At 51.4% G+C, this 19829-nt stretch overlaps 1 protein-coding gene across 1 annotated transcript; it reads left to right on the forward strand.

Annotated features, from left to right (window-relative positions):
- Positions 1-1654: 1654 nt before the first annotated feature.
- On the forward strand, positions 1655-16425 carry Dele1 (DAP3 binding cell death enhancer 1). Its single transcript, XM_076555075.1, has 13 exons — positions 1655-1814; positions 2515-2629; positions 2713-2830; positions 4838-4985; positions 6120-6278; positions 6945-7033; positions 7134-7230; positions 9947-10089; positions 11446-11604; positions 11706-11798; positions 13609-13768; positions 14475-14702; positions 15436-16425. The coding sequence occupies exons 1-12, from the start codon at positions 1784-1786 to the stop codon at positions 14699-14701; spliced, it is 1539 nt and encodes a 512-aa protein (XP_076411190.1). The 5' UTR covers positions 1655-1783; the 3' UTR covers position 14702; positions 15436-16425.
- The last annotated feature ends 3404 nt before the right edge of the window (positions 16426-19829 follow it).

The raw sequence follows: 19829 nt of genomic DNA on the forward strand, positions 1-19829 counted from the left end.
ACTTGGTCTCGTGCAGGACAGGCCTGGCATCAGACACTGAGCCTTAAGTTGAGCCCTACAGACTTCGTTCTTGCTCTTTTTGGGGCAAGGTCTCACTATACAGCCCAGAACAGCCCAGAACTCATTATATCTTGAATCTGTGATCCTCCTACCTCAGCCCCAGTACTAGAATTACAGGCCTATGTCCCCAGGCCTATCTCAGAGTCTACTCCTTTTTAATTTATTTATTGAAACCAGACCTCATGTAGCCCAGGCTGGCCTAGACCTATGTAGCTGAGGATGCCCTTGAACTACTGATCCTCCTGCCTCCACTTCTAAAGCCTTAATGTCACCTACTTCAGTCTACTCTTAATGTACTGGAGCCATGTATTTTTGGAGGCCACAAGTGCTCTTTATCAATCTGTCTTCTCAGATCCTAGAATGGTGGCTGGCATATGGCTCGAGATCGTTTAACAGATAAACACAACTTTCCTGCCACATGCCTGGGTCTAACCGTAGGTACACCCAGTACTCTTATCCCAGAGACTTCCACCCACCTAAAAGTCACATATTTGGGGGAAGGGAGGGAGGAAGTCTGAACACCCCCCCCCCCCATAGAACTCCAGAGCAGTAAAAGTGGGACCAGTTCACAAAAAAACACTGCCTGAAACTGAACTGGAGGGCTCTGACTGACCAGGGCCTGTGAATCCTTAAGTATTTTGAAAGCCACTCAAAAGACTCAGCCTGTCACATGAGGAAAAAGTAGTGCCGATTGCTCCAGCTGACCCGATCCTTGCACGGGGTAACCAGACCACAGAGTATCAGCAGTGAGGGGACAGGAAAAAAAGCACCACAGTTACCTTCAGCAGCCTGAGCTCTCCTAATGTTAGGGACTCTGACCAGTCCAAACCAGGATTCCTGGCTTAGAGGATGAAAAGAATTTCAGGACTCACCACTATGATGAAGAGGAGCTGGGGTTGTATTAAAGATAACTTTAACATGGGCATAAGCATGAGGCTTAGAAGGCGCACAGGGAAACACGGCAAGGCAATGCCCAAGTATGGACTCCTCGCGGGGCAGTCGCAATTCTTTTCGTATTAGCCACATATATATCTTTGGTGGTTAAGTTACATCTCAAAGGGTCGCGAAGAACCACCCCACTTCTCTCTCTTTTGTTAAGTGAATTTATAGGGTGGTTCCTTGGATGGAATTATAACCTGATAACGTAAAATCAGATGCCACTGGGGTTGCACGAGAGGTTTAGTACATGTCCTTTGCCTGTAAACCGGGCAATTTTGGTGAGATTACTAGAGACACAACTGCTTGTGGCTGAGAAGGGAGGAAAAGGGGCCTTGAACGACTGTTATCTGTGCGGTGCTGGGATTCTTGCCCGGTCGCTGGCGAGGATTTCCTAGGATGGAAAAATCCTGCCTCAGGAAGCGACCAGCCCAAATGTAAAGAGAGAAACCCGGGCTAGAAGCCGGAGGCAAAACCTGCCCTGGTAACCTCGGCCCACCGAGCAGCCGCCATTCGCATCCGCGCACCTCCGCGGCTCCTGCGACGGCGACAGAGGACACCTCGGCCCCGGCCCCACATCGCGTCCTTGTCGATCTCACCCCGCCAGCGCCAAGCCCGCCCCTCCCACCACTTCCTCCCGAGAGCACCGTCCTTCCGGCAGGGCTCCTTGCTGATTGGCTGGCTGGGGACTCGGCCTCTGGGGACTGCGCAGCGGCCGCGCTGGACCCTGTCCGGTCCTTCGGCCTTGCTCTCTGGGCTGCGAGCTCTCTATGGTGCCGGCCACGACATGTGGCGCCTGACAGGGCTCCTGGGGCGAGGTAAGGGTCATCTGCAAGGCGAGTTCCAGCAGGCCATGGCCTCGGAACTGCAACGCTCCGCGCTCCGCGGGAAGACAGCCAGGGCGGCCGTAGGCGGGGCTAGGGGCAGGGAGGGCGGAGCGTAGGGGGCGAGTCGGGAGCCCTTGGAATTTGAGACCTGGTAGGGCAGAGTGGGGAGAAGGTGGAGCTTAAAGCCAAGGAGGTGGGCGGAGCTCTAGAAGGGGCGGAGTCAACAAAAGAAAGCCAATGAAAGAGGAGGAATTGAGAGACTCGTGCTCAGTATAGTGAGAATGTGCGTCTGTGGATTTATGGTTCTAGAACAGAAGCTGCCACTCATAGGAGAGTGTTGGAACTCCGCGAGAATCTTTTCAAAAATAAACCTGCTTCATTCTGAGGGGTCTGACTTTATTAGTTTTGGGGGTGGTACGTTGGGAATCCTACTACTCTCTAAAGATTTCTGTCTTGCACCCTAGTTTAAGAACCTCTGCAAGGTTCTCAATAGTAGAGAGCATGACTAGAATGCTGGAGGTCCCGAGTTCCATCCTGAGCACCAGAAAAACAAAACCACTGCACAGATAGATGTCAGTGATTCCTGGGTTCCTGGGGTAGGGCTCCCTCACAGATTAGAAGGAAGATTGTTGAGGCCATCTTTATTTCAGCCCATGGCTGTTGGTGTGACTGATCCTTCTTGCTCCCACAGTTCTTCCCCGCCTGCTGGGACCTGGCTGCCTAGGAGTACCACCCAGGCCCACCAGTTCAGATGGGCCTCAGACAACCTTCACTACCCCACTGCTTCCTAAACCCGGCCTTGACAGGTGAGAGAGACTTAACATTCTGTCACATGTGGCCTCCTGCTCCCATTTTGTACAGAACTTAACAGCCTCTAATTGTAATTTAGGTCAGGCTCCTATGGTCCAAGGAGAAATGGAGACCCAAAGTGCCGTGGGTGGAAAGATGCCTTCCACTGGATGTCTGCTCCCGTCTCCCCAAACACTCTTCGGGATGCCGTCTCATGGGTAAGGCTTCCCCAGCCCTGTCCTGTACCTTCAGCATAGAGGAGAATGATCTTGCATGGGAGAACATCCTAGTCTAGAAACAAGGGCAAGATCATATCTACATGGTGAGGTCTTCGACCCTGAGCATGTTCATGGAAACATTGCCATCCCTCCAGCCTCTGCCATGCATTTATTCTTCTCCATTTGGTTTTATTTATTTAACACATTTGAGCTAAGCACTAGGGACAGAGCAGAGAACAAGCAAATCATAATTCTTGCCTTCATGGAGCTTAGCATAAATGATAATAAATTGATGGACAGTATGACTTACCAACATGAACTCTTATGCACACATTATCTTGTTTAATATTTGCAAAAGTCTTGCAAGGGGAATTTAACCTTCATTTCCTAGACAAGGACACTCAGTCTTTGAATATCAGTAATATACCTGAAGTCACATGGTTCTTAAGTAGAGCAACCAGATTTTGCTGGCCTGACATTCAAGCTGTACCACATGGTTGCTTCACCTAGGATATCTTGTAGAAACACCTAATTCAGAGCCCAATGCCTAATATTTGCTCAGTAAATATTTGTCGAACCGATCTCTAAGGTCAGGGATGCATCACAAACATTAGGTGTCATAGGGCAGAATCTTGACCCCACGGGCAGTGTTCCATGTAGAGATTCTGGCTGTTGAAATGGATGCATATATCACTCTTGGGTCTGCCACATCCCAACCAGGTACTTCATGCTTGGTACAGTAGGCAAGTGGCTTGACCCCTCTGAGCTTTGCTTTGTTTGTTTGTTTGTTTGTTTGTTTTTGTTTTTGTTTTTCAAGGTAGCATTTCTCTGTGTAGCCTTGGCTGTCCTGGAACTTGCTCTGTAGACCAGGCTGGTCTCCAACTCTGCCTCTTGTGTAATAGGATTAAAGACGTGTGCCACCACCACCCGGCCACATTTATTTTTTTTTTCTTTTAAACCTGTAATTTGGTGTCATCAGCAGAGCTGAACTTGTGCTGTCTCCATGACATAGACATGGCTGTCTGGATTTCTGTGGACTGGAGGCAGATCATACCACAGAGAAGGGAATATGTTGCTCTTTTGTCACAGAGCTGAGCCCTAGGTCAGTACTACATGGATTCCCTGAGGGACCTGGATCTAGATGCCAAGGGCCTGTTGTCATCTCTAGGTTCTGTCGCCATGACCCATGTGGAAGGGCCTGCACACAAACTCCCTCCAACCCCGTTCACCTTACCTTCCTAGTGATGGCGCCTCGTCTTTCTTCCTTCTGGCTGCAGCCCAGTCGTCACCCCAGCCCTCTTTCCTCTCAGGCTCTTTGTAACCCTCTGATCTGTTTTCCTCTTGGTGTTCTGCATAATCGCTAGGTTCTTGTGTTTGTTTCTCAGTGAGTTTAGGTTTTGTCTCTTTTAACGCAATGTCATGAGGAGGGCACAGGCGCTGTCTGTCTTAACTTGCTATTGGGCATAGTTCCTGTTGCAACAAACAAGTGTTGGGGTGTCTCCAGCACGGGATGATGGGGTGAGCAAGCAGCTCCTGGGATAGGAGCTAGCTCAGCTGTTCTGTGACACCTTTTCAAACTTCCACTTGTACGTGTGCACTCCTGTGGTTGGTTGGGGACTCTGACTTGTCCCTGTATTTTAGGCTAAGCTCCAACTTACCGCAGCATCTTCTTGCCTGCTTAGACCCTTTTATTCTGTCACTTGCTGGCACATGCATTCAGCGTGCATTTTTGAGGCACCCAGTCTCATGTAACACTGCCCTGGGCTCCAGGGATATCAGAATGTGCATGGTCCATGGGCCCTGCCTGTGTCCTGCTTGCGGACTAAAAGGGAGTGACAGACCCTAAGTGAATGATGGAAAAGGATTACAGAACAGCCAAGGCCGGGTTCAAGTGCTGTGGAAGTACGTGGTGCGGAGCTGCCCCAGTTAGTCCGGAAGGAAGGGCTTCCGGCAGGTGATGATTGACAGGTGGGGGCTGGGTTCCTGACATGCTGCTTTCTTTCCCAGGGCACTCTGGCCGTGCTGGCCTTACACCTGGCGAGGCAGATCCACTTCCACGCACCCCTGGTAGCAGGGCCTCAGCCAGCCGACCGCTGCCCTTGGCGCGATCCCCTGTACCGCTTCCTCCACTCTTCCTGGTGGCACCCACACTCCTGTGAGTTCTCGATCTGCAAGGGGCAGCAGGGGCAGGCTGGGAGTGTCTCTGGGCCAGGAAGTGTCTCTGGCCCCACCTCAGGAAAAGAGCCATCGGCAGCCCCTGGCCTTTCCTATCTGAAGGCGGAGGAAGAAGAGTGTGGGGAAGGGCTGTCCACACTGGGTGTGGGCCCTGCCTGCCCTCAGTGCTCCGCAGTGTCCTTCTGTCACCTCCCAGAGAGGAAGCCCCCACACCTAGGCTACTTTAGACCCTGGGTGTGGCTTCCTGCCCACTCCCCAACCAGTTAGGTTCAGTCCTGCAGTCAGTCACTCGTCAGTAACTGAAACTATTGAGTGTATTCTGGGCTGTGTGCAGAAAACATAGAGCCACGTGATCAAAGCTCTGGAGTCAGACTTTAAGAGCCCCAACCCCTCAACTACTGCTTCCTAACCACTCTTGTGTTCCCTGAAGAAATCAGTTGTAGTCTCCCCATGCCTCAGTTTCTTTATCTGTGAAATGGGATGATAATAATAATAATAATGGGGTTCCTTGGGAAGACCAAATTAGTTAATGTGTCAAGGACTTAGCACAGCACCTAACACATAGTATGCGCTTGGTCATTGTCAGCTGCAGTATTAGTTCTTGTGTCAGCATTAAGCAGAAAGCTGGGTGCTGGGCTACAGTAGTGACTGAGGTGGGCACTCCCTGGCCCTGGGAGAGTTCAGGTGATTTCTGCTCAGGGTGGGAGGTCAGCGTAAGTCTGGATCCCTGTAGAGCAGTGGTTCTCAACCTTCCTCATGCTACAGCTGCTTAACACAGTTCCTCATGTTGTGGGGACCCCCAACCATAAAATGTTTATGTTGCTCCTTCCTCACTGTAGTTTTGCTACTGTTGTGAATCGTAATGTAGATATCTGCGTTTCCCGATGGTCGTAAGCCACCCACAGGGGTCGTGACCCCCAGGTTGAGAACCGCTGCTGTAGAGGAAGGACAGCAAAGGGAGTAGAAGAGGAACCGTGGGAGGGAGGTGTCTCAGGAGTTTCACAGTTCTTCCTCTGGCCTCCCCAAACCTCGGGGAGGACTGCCTGGCAAGTGCTCCCAGCCCCCAAAGAGCTGATCCCCTTCTTTCTCACCTGACCTTGCTGGCTCTCTCCAGCACTTCGGAGGCACGTTCTTCCCAGGCCTGACCACCCAGCTCCTACGTACACTGGCCTCAGGGAACCAAGGCTGGGCCAGAAAGAGCCCTCAGCTCAGCCCCCGTCCTGTCCTTCAGACTGCTCCCTGAGAGCTGGCCTTCTGAACCTACCTGAAGAAGGTGGGACCTCACCTAGTATCTAAAGGAGGGGGAGGGGTGGATGGATCTAACACCCACAGGAGGGGGAGGGGGTGGATGGACCTGACACCCACAGGAGGGGGAGGGGGTGGATGGACCTAACACCCACAGGAGGGGGAGGGGGTGGATGGACCTGACACCCACAGGAGGGGGAGGGGGTGGATGGACCTGACACCCACAGGAGGGGGAGGGGGTGGATGGACCTGACACCCACAGGAGGGGGAGGGGGTGGATGGACCTGACACCCACAGGAGGGGGAGGGGGTGGATGGACCTAACACCCACAGGAGGGGGAGGGGTGGATGGACCTGACACCCACAGGAGGGGGAGGGGGTGGATGGACCTGACACCCACAGGAGGGGGAGGGGGTGGATGGACCTAACACCCACAGGAGGGGGAGGGGTGGATGGACCTAACACCCACAGGAGGGGGAGGGGCTGGTGGGTGGACCTGACACCCCACAGGAGGGGGAGGGGCTGGTGGGTGGACTTCTGTTTTCTGTGTGTCCAGCTGTCACCCCTATGAGGCCTCTTGCTTTCTGGAGTTACTGAGTTACTGACGTAGATAGGGCAGACTGGGAGAGAAAGGAAGGGAGAAGTCATATCCTTCTCCTCTCCCTGACTGCCGAGTGTTGGCCTTTCCCTTGCAGAGCTCGGTGACTTTGACTTCCTGCATGCCAGCGGGGACGTCACATCCCAGGCAAAGGCAACCGAGGCCTGCCCTCCTGGAGAAAAAAATGTACGGTCCAGGTTTGGTACCCTGGGTACCCACTCCACTCTTGGGGCTGGTGGAGATCCAAGTGAACCATCCCATGATGCTCCTTCTGTGTCTTCCCCAGGAACAAGACAAGCCCAAGGCTCTTCCCCTAGAGGAGGCTGTGTCTTCCATCCAGGAACTCATTCAGCTCAGCGTTGCCATCGCTTTCAACTTCCTGGGTACCTGGTTCCCCTCCTCAAGGCAGGGGGATGGCGAAAGGGAGTGGGGTGGGTGGAATACAGTCAGAGTAGAGAGTGTTTATCTTCTCCCAGGTAGGTAGACCAGATGTGGCTTCGTGGTGCAGAGGGGTCCAGGATCCATCCTTAACTCTTATACGTTCAGCCAGTCTTAAAGCCAGCTCTCATCTTGAGTTCAGTATTAGTCATTCCAGCTCCTGCCTTCCTGTGTATGTTCTTGGCAGCTGGGAGGAGAGACTCAGCCAGCTAGAGGACCACTGCTTTCCTTCAAGGGCATGACCTTGAAGTTGCCCTTTATAGAGGTACGTAAGCCACAAAGTAGGCTTATGGCCATCTGTTATAGAGGAGGCTGAGAAATGTAGTCTTCAGCTAAATGGCCATGTGCTTCTTTGACAGTCCTGTCCTGTGTAGGCATTAGGAAATTTTAGAGGACACCCAGCATTCTCTGCCACGCTTAGCAAAGAGCAGGCTCCTGCCATTTGCAGCGGGCCCCAAGTGCATAATGGGAAGGAAAGAACCCTTATCAAGTCTGGGAACTCCACATGACCTGGCTATTTGTCCTGGGTCTGCGGTGACTTGGCTCTTGTCTCGAGCCATCTAAGATGGAACCCTGGGTTCCCAGCAGCACTTTCTGGGGCCTCGTAGCTGTGTGGGTGAGAGGCTGGAGTTCATTCAGAGCATATTTACTGAATGTTCACCTTTGCTAGTGCCTGCTCTGTGTCCTGGAGATACGGTGGTTCTTTGCTCCCATGGTGTTCACATGGGAATTGAAGGATAGTAAACAGTAAACTGGCCAGATACAGTGGTGCACTCAGGAGGTAGAGGCAGGCAGATCTCTGAGTTCAAGGCCAGCCTGGTCTACAGAGCAAATTCCAGGACAGCCAAGAGAAACCCTGTCTCAAAAAACAAATGAACAAACAGAATTTCAGATGATAAATGTTATGAAGACATTGAACAAGGGGATGTCTCACTAACTTGGGCAAGGAACAACTTCTCATGTAGAAATATGCCGGAAGGGAGACCCTTGAGCTAAACCTGACTGACAAAGGCAAGCTGTTTTTGTTCCCATCTGGAGAAAGAGCTCTCCAGCAGGGGGAGGAGCCAGAGCAAAGGTGCTGTGGCAGCACCGCACCGAGCTTTACTAGTTAAGGGACAAAGGAGAGGGGACTGTGGCTGGGACTTAGCGGTCACAGAAAGGACAGAAGGATGAAGTCAGAGAAACAGCCAGGAGCCAGCTCAGGTACGGACGGCCCTGTGAGCCCAGAAAGAGAGCAGGGATTTCCTACGTGAGACAGGAAGAGGATGGTCATGTGATCTGACTTACTCTTCCAAAGATCTGGGTGGCTGTTTACAGACCAGCATGGATTGAGGGGGGCCGGAAGGGGGACGTGCGCCCAGCAGGAAGACTTGCTGAGAACTAGGAGGATGTGATGAGGCTTAGCTGTGGTTAGAGACAGCAGAGACAGAGGAGGAGAGGAATCCAGGCTGCTGGTGAGTGGTGGGCGCATCTGCCCATCGCATCTCCTTCCCGAGGACAGAGGACTCAGTGAACTCTGGACAGTGGATTTTCAGGAGGCAGGGCCGTGAGTCTAACTCTGCTTGCAGAATGGAATGTGGTTTTTGTGGGTGATTTTGAGGGCAGACTCTTCTCAGAGCCCTCCTGCCCGCTCCCCCATTCATATATTCATTTATTCAGCAAGTGCTGAGCCCTGTGGCAGAGCACAAAGACAGCACAAGCTATAATCATATTTTGCATTTATGTAGAATTTTCATCCCATGCAAAATTACTTCTCCGTTCTTGTTCTGCCTGCCTCGAGGATTTTACAGTATAATTGAGGAGACGGGGCTTATTCTTTTGTACCAGCTGTGTCCATAGACAAAGGTTTGGTATATTAGGAAAGTGCTCAAAAGAGTTGAAACCCCAAGTGTGGTCTGAAGGTTCTAGAGGAGAAACAATGGGGGACCTGGTGATGGAGGCGGAACCCAGGGCTTCAGGCAGGAGCCAGTTTGAGCAGAGATGAAAACTGGCAAAGTTAGTCCTGCCTGTGCAGTTCCTGTTTCCTTAGTGCCGGGGCAAAGCACTGGGCCCTGGCTTTGGAGTTTGATGTCAGCCAGGCATTGGCTGTCTTCTGCTAGGGCTTCCTCCTTGACCCATTAGACTAGCTGAGCAAGATCGCCTGTGTGCAGTGGAAACCCTGTCTAGCTGACATAAACCAAAGAATCTCTGGGATCTCTTGACCTGTCGAGCCTCAGGGGGAATGGAGATCATGAAGCTCCAGAGACCCAGGGGCCAGCCGTGATAGTGTCTCAAGGTTGCTGCTGTCAGAGCACATAAGAGTTCTTTTTCCTCATGAGAATCTTCTCAACCTGATTAAGATTCACGCTCCTGACAAAGTCTCCGTGGTGGGGAAGAGCACAGGCCTGTGATTGACAGCCCAGGGGAAGGGTTGTTCCCAAAGGGCAACCAGAACTATTAGCCAATAAGCAAGCACAGTCACCCCATCTCTGGCAGCAAACCTCCGACCCCCACCCCCATCCATGTCTCTGGCACCAGTGAGCCAGCTGAGAAGTAAATGCAGCACACCTGTATCAGCACAAGACAAAGAGGGATTCTGGGAGGAGATGAGCAACCTGAGGGTCTGCTTGAGCATGTGGAAGGTCACAGTGGGAATGTGTTTGTGCTCCATGCTTTCTACAGGGACAGAGAACATGAAGACAGGGAACTACACAGCAGCCTTCTCTTACTTCCAGAAAGCCGCAGACCGTGGCTACAGCAAAGCGCAGTACAATGTGGGCTTGTGTCTCGAGCATGGCAGAGGCACCCCTAGGGACCTCAGCAAGGTACTGTCCCATCCCCAGAGCCAGGGAGCTCAGAAATGAGTAGTAAACAGAGGGACTAATAGTTCATCTTCTGCCCCGGCTTCACTGGAGCCCAACTGTGATTCCAAAGTAATCCTAAATTAATGTACTCCAAACTCAGGCAGGGCAGGCATTTTGCTTTCTTTGCACTGTACTCTCAGAGCCTAGATTATACCTTGATAAATAGATTAATTTTAAGATAAAAGGGTAAGTATGCAAGGGTGTCATGTGTAAAATATGTTGTTGAGCCGTATGTGAAAGGAAAGGGGAAATCAACTTGTTCCTTTATGTCTACGGGGCCTTAACAATGACATATCAGAGCTGTATTGACAGGGGAGATATTAATGCTATAATCTTATGTCTCTTCCACTGTATGAGTGTGTATTCATACATAAATATAATGGGTAGGGCTGGAGAGATGGCTCAGCAGTAAGTGGACTAGCTGCTCTTTCAGAAGACCTGGGTTCAATTCCCAGTACCCACATGGTGGCTCACAACCACCTATAACTCCAGTTCCAGGGGGTCGGACATCCTTTCTGGCCTCCACAGGCACTGCACACATGTGGTGCACAGACATACATGCAGGCGAAACACCCATGTATACAAAATAAAAACAATAAAATAAAAATACATAATGTATACACATGTACACACAAACATACATATGTAAATGTATACACAGTGTGTGCAGTGTGTATAATAATATATCCATGGGGGGGACGACTTGGAAGCCTATACACTAAATTTTTACAAAGAATGATCTGAATTGAACATGGTAACACACACCTATAATTCCATCACGCTAGAGGCTGAGGCAGAAGGATTTTTACACATTTGAGGCCAATCTGGGCTATATAGGTAGTAACAGGCTGCAGGAACTCTATATCAAGACTCCTCTCAAAAAGACAATGGATCGGGGCTGGAGAGATGGCTCAGAGGTTAAGAGCACTGACTGCTTTTCCAGAGGTCCTGAGTTCAATTACCAGCAACCACATGGTGGCTCACAACCATCTGTAATGAGATCTGGTGCTCTCTTCTGGTGTGCAGACACACATACAAACAGAACACTGCATACATAATAAATAAATAAATCTTTTTTAAAAAAAAAAAACAAAAAAAGACAATGGATCAAAAAAAAAAAAAAGTCCTAATGCTCTTTAGGAGGCAGGATATCTTGGGGTTTTCCATTTGTATTTTGGGTTTCTGATTTTAAATTTGACTTAACAGCATTTACTTGACTAACCTATAATGATTATGTATTTATTTGAATGATTTTTAAATTTTCATGCAAAGGAAGAGGCAAATTACCTGCAGACTGATTGTTTCTCGTTTCCCCAGGCGATCCTCTTTTACCGCCTGGCCGCCACCCAGGGCCACAGCCTGGCTCGGTATCGCTATGCCCGGTGCTTGTTGCAAAGTTCAGGCTCTTTGTCAGACCCTGAGGGCCAGAGGGCGGTGTCTATGCTGAAGCAGGCTGCAGACTCTGGCTTGACCGAGGTGAGTACCGGCGGCGGCGGCGGCGGCGGCGGGGTCTATTCTCAGTGGGGTATGCAGAGCCTGGAAGTGACTAAGATGCCCATTTCCTTCCTCCCTGACAGGCCCAAGCGTTCCTTGGGGTGCTTTTCACCAAGGAGCCACACCTGGATGAGCAGAGAGCCGTGAAATACCTATGGCTGGCAGCCAGCAACGGGGTGCGTGTGAGATCTCTGGTCTGTGCATGTCGGGGATCAGGTCTGATAAGAAAAGGAATTGGGAACTGGTTCTGAGCTCTGGGCTCAAGATATATTTTCCAGGAGCCTTGGGCTAGCCAAGTCATGGCTCCCACTGTGTGACCTTGGACAGGGCCACTGGGATGCTGAGCTTAAAGGTGGGGATACCGCTAGGCTGAAGTGGAAATACTTGCTCGGACATTGTGAAGTGTGGCACAGCAGGGCTCCTCTCTACCAGCCACCCAGCCTGTTGCTTGCTACACATTCACCACACATCGGGCCATCACTTCTTGATTCAGACCTGTCTCGTCACCTTTAAAACAAGCATAACAATCCCCACTTTAACTGTCTGCTGCTTCACAGGGTTAGTGGGAGCATCAGACCAAGGCGACAGGTGTGCGACCTCTCTAAGCTGTACCCGTGGCCAGTCATTGTGGTGGCCTGGGAAGTCAGACCCGTGAGAGAGGCAAACTGGGTTGTCTGACCTGGGTGTTGGCATTCAAGTGGCATAGCCCAGTTCGTTCCACGGAGAATTGGTTCCCTGGGATGTTGATGAGGAATGCCAGGGGAATGGTTACCTGGACCTCAGGAGCACTAAGTGAAAAAAAGCTGTTTTGCGTGTAGACAATCTCAGAGCTCTTTATCACTGTGAAATGCCACGGTGATCTGTGGTTCACTGGATTCCCGTTGTACCTGGAAGGGTCCGGAACCCTGGATTGGAGCAGGCAGTGTGCACAGTGTCACTTCCCCGTGTAGGACACTGGAGCACTGTGTGGGGACATAGCCCTTCCACTCTTGAACCTTTCGGGAACTGGGTTGGTGCCTAGGGGCTTGGACGGAGTGGTGTCGTCAGGTCTCATGTCTGCCCTGCTGCAGCTCCAAGTCTGCTGCATTCATGACAGACTGGCCTTCACGTCACCTAAGAGGGAACAGAGTCAGTGGTAGAGCGCTTACCTAGCAAGTGCAAGGCCCTGGGTTCTGTCCTCAGCCCTGAAATATATATATATAAAAAAAAAAAAAAAGGGAAAAGAGTATGTAGCAGAAACGTGTGGCGCATAAAGGAGCAATGGGACCATGACCATGGTTGGGAGTCGATAGAATTTTTTTTTAATTGAGGGATTAAATATGATAAGAGGTCTCCAGTAAGGGAGGAGAGCTCAGTGGTGTGAGAGGCTGGAGGGGAGTCTGACACTAGCGGCACTGTCCTGAGCACCTTTCATGCAGACATCCTAAACAAGGAGTGCTTCTGTTACCCCTGTTCCCTAGGTGAGGAGACTGAGGCACCTGGCTTGGAAGCCAGGAAGGCTAGCCTGCAAGCCAGGCTCTCACGCCTGCTTGTTCCGTCTCACAGAGGAGCGCTGCATCAGTGAGGACACAGAGCCCAGAGCTGCAGGCCAGGGGCAGAGCCCCTGAAGAAGACACGCTTGTGCTGTGGTTTCTGTTTTACAGTCCTCTCAGGTGGAGTCAGGAAGGCGGACCCATCTTTGGGAATACTTTGTACTCCGGCCTTCTGTCAGAGGCCAAAGCTCACCTCCCCGTGTCCTTCCCATCTAGGGCCAAACCCTTCGGCAGTTGTTTTTCAGACAGTCCCAGCAAGAGAAGCTTTCATAACGGTGGGGTGGCATCTCCCCAGGCAGAGGGACCTAACTCCTCGGCAAGCACTGGGCATTTCACAGCTGAGGGGCTTGGAATGTGGCCGACCGCGCGGATGAAGGCTCAGCATACCCACCTGACTCCACCTCACTCCTGGCTACGCATTCCAGTTCTTCCGTTTGTCTGTCTTCTCCTTTAGGACTCTCAGAGCAGATTCCACTTGGGAATATGCTACGAGCGGGGCCTGGGCGTCCGGAGGAATCTGGGCGAGGCTGTGAAGTGCTACCAGCAGTCAGCAGCTCTGGGGAACGAACCCGCCCGGGAGAGGCTTCGGACCCTCTTTAACGTGGAGGCGGCAGGTAATGCAAGCCAAGGCCTGGTTCCTTCCAAGCTAGTGCCCTGTGACGACAAAGGGCGGCAGCCCCCGGTCCCCTGGTCCGTCCTGGCAGTTAGAAGTCCAGCTTTCAGAGCAAGGTCATCGTGTCTTGACCTCTGCTGTCACTGACCTGGGCTCCGCGCCTTTCAGCCTTGGCGTCTCCTCTGACAGTCAGAGGAGCGGTACAGCTTAAGTCCTTAGCACAGGCAGCCCTGGTGGTGCCTGCCAGGAGTCGCAACCTTTGCGATGCTAAGGCGTGCATTCCCGGGTTGGCTTGGGTAACACAGCCAGACAGCGCCTTTGAAAATAAAGCAGAGCAGAGTCTAGCATACGGTAAGTATCCAGTAAACCAGGACGTGATGGCTGCTGTCATGGTTTTTTGGGAGAGCCAGTGTCTTGAGGCTGACTGAGGTACCGTTCTAGGCTATGAGAGCCCCACTCACTCCTGAGTCACTGGGGCTGGGCCCCACGAGCAATGCCAGGGGAGAGCCAGCGCCTTTAAGAAGTCCTGCTCTGCCAGGTGTGGCGGCCCACGCCTTTAATCCCGGCAACTTGCAGCAGAGGCAGGGGGATCTGAGTTTGAGACCAGTGTAGCCTACATAGTGAGTTCCGGGACTTTGTAGAGACCCTGACTTAAAGATCCTGTGGGAGAACTGCACGGACAAACATTGCTGTCACCTCTCTTGTAGCCCCAGGGCCCGGCCACCTGGCCACGACAGGACTGAAGTCTTTCTCCAGCCCCTCCCTCTGTAGCCTGAACACCCTGTTGGCAGGCGCCTCAGGCCTCCCTCATGCCTCAAGCACTGGGAACCTCGGCCTCCTCTGCGGAAGGAACCATCTTGGAGCCAGCCATGGAGCCCCCAGCAGGGCTAATCCATCCTTGGAAAGGAGTCTCCTGAGACTGGGTTTCGGCTAAGGTGAGATAAAATGCAACCCTGGCTAGGGAGAGGGTGGACTGGATGGAGGTTGGGTGGCAAAAACTGGGTATTAGTACCCCTTCCTAGAGTAACAATCCAGTACTGGTACTCAGGTGCCCACCTGTTTGGGGTGCGTGGCTAATCAGTGAATTTGTCTTTTTTTCCACTTGGTAGCCTCACAAGTAACACCAAAAATATTCATTCAGTGACCCTAGGAACCCTATTTGTCACCTTTGCCTTTGTTTTTGAGCAAATAACTAACCTTCTCTGTTCCTGTGCCTCAGTTTTCCCAGCTCAGACCATATTATAATTTGCCAGTAACCCGTGATGTGTGCACCCATGATGTGCGCATGCCCCTGGTAGTTGACAAGATTTTACGTGGCATGTAAATCAAGATGCTTTACTTTAGTAATATGTTTACTATATAATGCCAAATATAATGAGCAAATTGGCCTATAGTTCTTTTGCATTTATGTACAAAACTAACTAACCTTTAAAAAAAAAAAAAGGGTCAGGGAATCGACCTAAAGCATCCTGTCAAATGGAGCGCAGATCCGGAAGATAACAGAATTGTGGAGGTGTTCCCACGAGTAGCTGATGCTTGGGAAATCCTGAGTGTCGGCAACATTCTCGGCCTGTTTATCCCCAATGGACTCAATGATCATCTTCATCTTTGATGTGGAAGGGAGAGGTTGCCTGGATGCTTACATGTGTCTGTTTGAATTTTCTTCAGACCTCTACCTGAAAGATGGAGCCCAAGAGTTCTCAGAGATATCACAACTTGAATCCCAGAGAAGAGGCCAGTTAGCTACTCACTTTCCTGGAACCTTCAGCACCTCCCCAGCACCATAAAGAAGCGTGTCAAGACCTAGGTTCTGGCTCTGCCACTGGCCTGGCTCTGCCACCTGGAAGCAGTGACCTGATTTTCTAACATTATTTTCTCAATTGTAGACCAAGGACAGTAGCATGTGCCTTTCTGCCTCAAAGGACTGAGGTACAGCCACTTCACTGCAGAAAGGGCCTGAGTCCTTGCTTAGGTGCCTGAAGGTAGAGTGATGCCCACAGTTCTATGGCCTTAAGAGTCACCAGGGGCTGGGTGGTGGTGGTGGCGGCGGCGGCGGCGGCGGCGGCGGCGGCGGCGGCGGCGGCGGCGGCGGCGGCGCACGCCTTTAATCCCAGCACTTGGGAGGCAGAGCCAGGTGGATCTCTGTGAGTTCGAGGCCAGCCTGGCCTACAGAGTGAGATCCAGGACAGGCACCAAAGCTACACAGAGAAACCCAGTCTCGAAAAACAAAACAAAACAAACAAACAAACAAAAAAAGAGTCACCAGACCCCCAGGCATGATTCGAGTGCCTTTAATCCCAGCACTTAGGAGGCAGTGGCAGGGGGATGTCTGTGAGTTCAAAGCCAGCCTGGTCTATAAAGTGAGTTCCAGGACAGCCAAGGCTACATAGAGAAACCCTGTCTCAAAAAGCAAAAAACAAAAATGAAACAAGAAAAAAGAAACCTGAATGAAGATCGAAGCTGACATCATGACTCCAGCCCAGTTCCCACTGTGGTGGTGTTTGGAAACATTATCATCACCCTGCAGGTGTGGGGTATCAGTAGAGATTAGGACCTGGAGTCTTGGAGTCAGAGAGTCGAGACTGTGAGTCCTTTTTGGGAAAGGTCAGGTAGGAATATACGAGTGTTTAATAAAACAGCTGGTGGATTATCTCCTCACTCTTGCCCTTGAGTGTGTTGGGGAGAGCCAGGGAGATGGGCAGGGGGAGCAGAAAGTAAGGCTCCATCCTCATCTCTAAACTCTCCATTAACCAATTTAAAGGGTCTTAAAAGCTCTCCAAGAGAGAGACTTAGAAAAAAAATGACTTCTGAGTCAACGCTAATGACTCCAATTACTGAATTTGTGAATATCTGTTCCCTGGCTTCTGGAAATTAGCCCAAGTTCAATAGCAGAAATGTGGCTGTGGGTAGGGGGTGGGAGGAACTGAGGACCAGCCCTCCCCCCACCTCCCCCCCACCCCCGTGACTGTTTCCTCGCCTAGCCAGCATGGTCTGTTCCGAGATGGGAGGGTTTTCCAGGGGTAAGTGTTCACATTTTCTTCTGCTGCCCGCCTCTGCCTCTCCTAACTTGTGTGTGCTGTGCTGTTCCAGCACCTTCCTTCCCCTGAAGACCCAGTGGCCCCCCTGCTCCCTGCTTCCCACCCAGATTTGCCATGATACCATCCTCACCCCTATTGGACACCTTCGATGATGCCTTCCACAGACCATGCTCCTTAGCCGTGGGCACCCGGTCATATCCCAGCACTCAGAGCAGTGTCCCAAGCACGGTGTGGGCTCCATGTTTGGAGTTTGAAGCCCTGCAGTACCCTAACCGCTATGGCAAAAATAAATAAATGAGAAAGGTTTCTGTGGTCGAGTAAGTTTGGGAAGCACTGCCCCAGATGGCCCCTTTTTATAGATTCACCGCACACATCAGCAGCGTGAGCTCCAGGGAGCCCTGCAGTAAGACCAGGGTTTCTCACTGAGGCCACAGCCTTCCTGGGTGCCTTGAGAAATGTCACCACGAGCATTCTCAGGGGTCTCACCCAGCAGCTGTTAAGTCATTTGGGTCCCCCCAGCCCCTCCTGCTTCCCCAACCATGTCGGTCAGACTGGATCCGAGTGTCTGCTGGGATGGTGCCATGAGGTTCTCACCCCACTCAGTCCCTGCTGAGCTAAACACAAACAGTCTGGGTACCCAGGTTGAGGTGGGGTATTTCCAAACTCTCCAGTCTCAGAAAGAAGAGCCTCTGCCTGGGGAGAGGGAAGGGTAGAAGTCATAAGACATGTTATGGGAGGGGGGGGGGAAACCAGGCTGTGCAGGCGTTGTGGCCTCAATTCAGTCTCTGCCAGTCTCAGCACAGCCCCAGGGGACAGGCTTCAGGGACAGACCCCACACTGCTATGCTTCTGCCATTAGAATTCTAGTCATGACTCATCAGTGCCCTGAGGGACAATGTGAGAGGGGAGCAGGGAGATGGCCCCACAGCAGGGCCAGCGAGGCTTATGTGCCGGCGACACAGGGTTCCAAGCCTAGCCATGGAACCAGCTCCTCAGCCCTGAGACCTTTGAGCAAAGCTGTACTGATACTCTGAGGTCCTGGAAGCCATGATGCTGTGGTGGGAACACAACCATTCAGATCACTAGGTCTTTGTTGCTGATAGAGTGCAGAGGACTTAATAGATGCTCAGCGAAGGTGTGTGTATTCAACATGTCTGCTTTGTGCCCAGCAACAAGCCTACACATAGTAGGCGCTTTAAGTAATTATTTTGTGGGTGGATGAATGATTATGCCTTTCTCCTCTCTATGATCATTATGCTACTTCTGACACTTAGAAATTGTTCAAGAAATAAAAAATATAGCTAAGTGTGGCTTAATCGTAGCACCCGAGATGCTGAAGCAGGAGGATTGCCTTGAGTTCAAGGCCTACAGTGAGAGACTCTGACTCAGACAAGTTTATTGAGTGATGTTTGTATTGCCCTCATAGTATACACCATTCCCAGGAGGATCTAGAAAACGCTGACCTACTTGGCAGGTAAATATGATGTGCTAAGTTGATCCTATACTGAGTCTTCCTCCTCCCCCACCCTGTCTTTTTTGGGAATTTGGTTCCCTCCAGAGTCCCAAGGGTAGCGTTGCCATCTCATTCTTGTTTCAGTCAGAGGAGAGGTAGGGTCAGCGAGCTGCCAAGCTGAAATTGGGTGACAGACGGGAAGGCTGCCTGTCAATCTCGGAGCTGCCCCCGGGCTGAGTGAACACTGCATTGCACTCTTGGTGCTGGAGAACGGCTGACTATTGATTTAAAAAAAAAAAAAGTCCCTCTGTGCTTTCCAAATTAAGACGACATTTAACTGAGTGCTTGCTGGCTCGCCTGCTCTCTCTGTCTCCCAGGGGACAGAGCCCATCTTGGTGGAAACTGTTTCCAGTGATGTCCAAAGCCTTAGCTTTGACATCTTGGCTGATGTCAAGAAATTTCTGTAACCTTCCTGTTCAGCACACCCAGTTCTGTCACCATATGTACTGCCTCGCTCGCTCGCTCGCTCGCTCGCTCGCTCGGAGCCCATTTTGGGGAAAAGTGCTGGTGTCAGCGAGCTAGGAAGGGACGCTGGGCGCAGGATACGGCACCAGCCCTAGCGCACACACACACCCACCCCAAAACAGCATTGCCCAGGAGTTCTCTGGGTTCTGCAGGGGTGCCGAGGACAGACTGAGAGGGCTGCAGTGGCCCTCAGTCTTAGTGAAGTTGAAGTCGAAGTCCACTTCGACAATCTGATGAAAGCACTATTCCAGCCCAGAGGAGAGTGCATCCCATCCCTGCTCGGCATGCGGTTTAGCCGTCCATAGATCCTGAAGCCCAGACACTGTAGGTTAAGAACCTGGGATGGAAACCAGGCATAGTGTCTAACGTGGCTAATAGCACTACTCAGGATGCCGAAGCAGGAGAATTGCCAAGTGTTCAATCCATGGCTACATAGTACGTTCCAAGGTGGCCTAGGTTCCACTGTGAGACCATCTGAGAGACAGAAAGAAACAGGAGAGACGTCTAAAGAGGGGCTCAGCAGGAAAGATGCTTGCCCCCAAACCTGACAACCTGACCTTGATCCTTGGAACCAGTGTAGTAGAAGGGGAGAACCTGACCCCCTACAAGTTGTCCTCTGACCTCCACAGGCATGCCCTGTGGTATGTGTGCTTCCCACCCCTGCTAAAGAAAGTAAAAATTGAAGTGGCTAGGCATGATGGTACATGCCCTTAATCCTTGCAACCAGGAGGCAGAGGCAAGCAGATCTCAGCGAGATCAAGGCTAGTCTGGTCTACCAGGCCACCAGGGCTACACAGTGAGACCCTGTTTAAAAAAAACAAAAAGGCCACTGTAATGTAGAATATATTCAGTCCTGACTGCAAGTCACCGGTGGTTTCGTCTCTCTATGTCCTTGGCTGTAAAATGAAGAGTTTCTCCTGGCTGTGACAGTCATACACTGGTAATCCCAGGACTTGGGAGGTAGAGTCAGCAGGATCAAGAATTCAAGGTCATCCTCAGCTCTAGTGAAGAGTTGAGACAATGAAAAGTTCAGACTCTGTAGGTCTG

This window comes from Peromyscus maniculatus, chromosome 19 (assembly GCF_049852395.1).
Source record: "Peromyscus maniculatus bairdii isolate BWxNUB_F1_BW_parent chromosome 19, HU_Pman_BW_mat_3.1, whole genome shotgun sequence".
Taxonomy (NCBI): domain Eukaryota; kingdom Metazoa; phylum Chordata; class Mammalia; order Rodentia; family Cricetidae; genus Peromyscus; species Peromyscus maniculatus.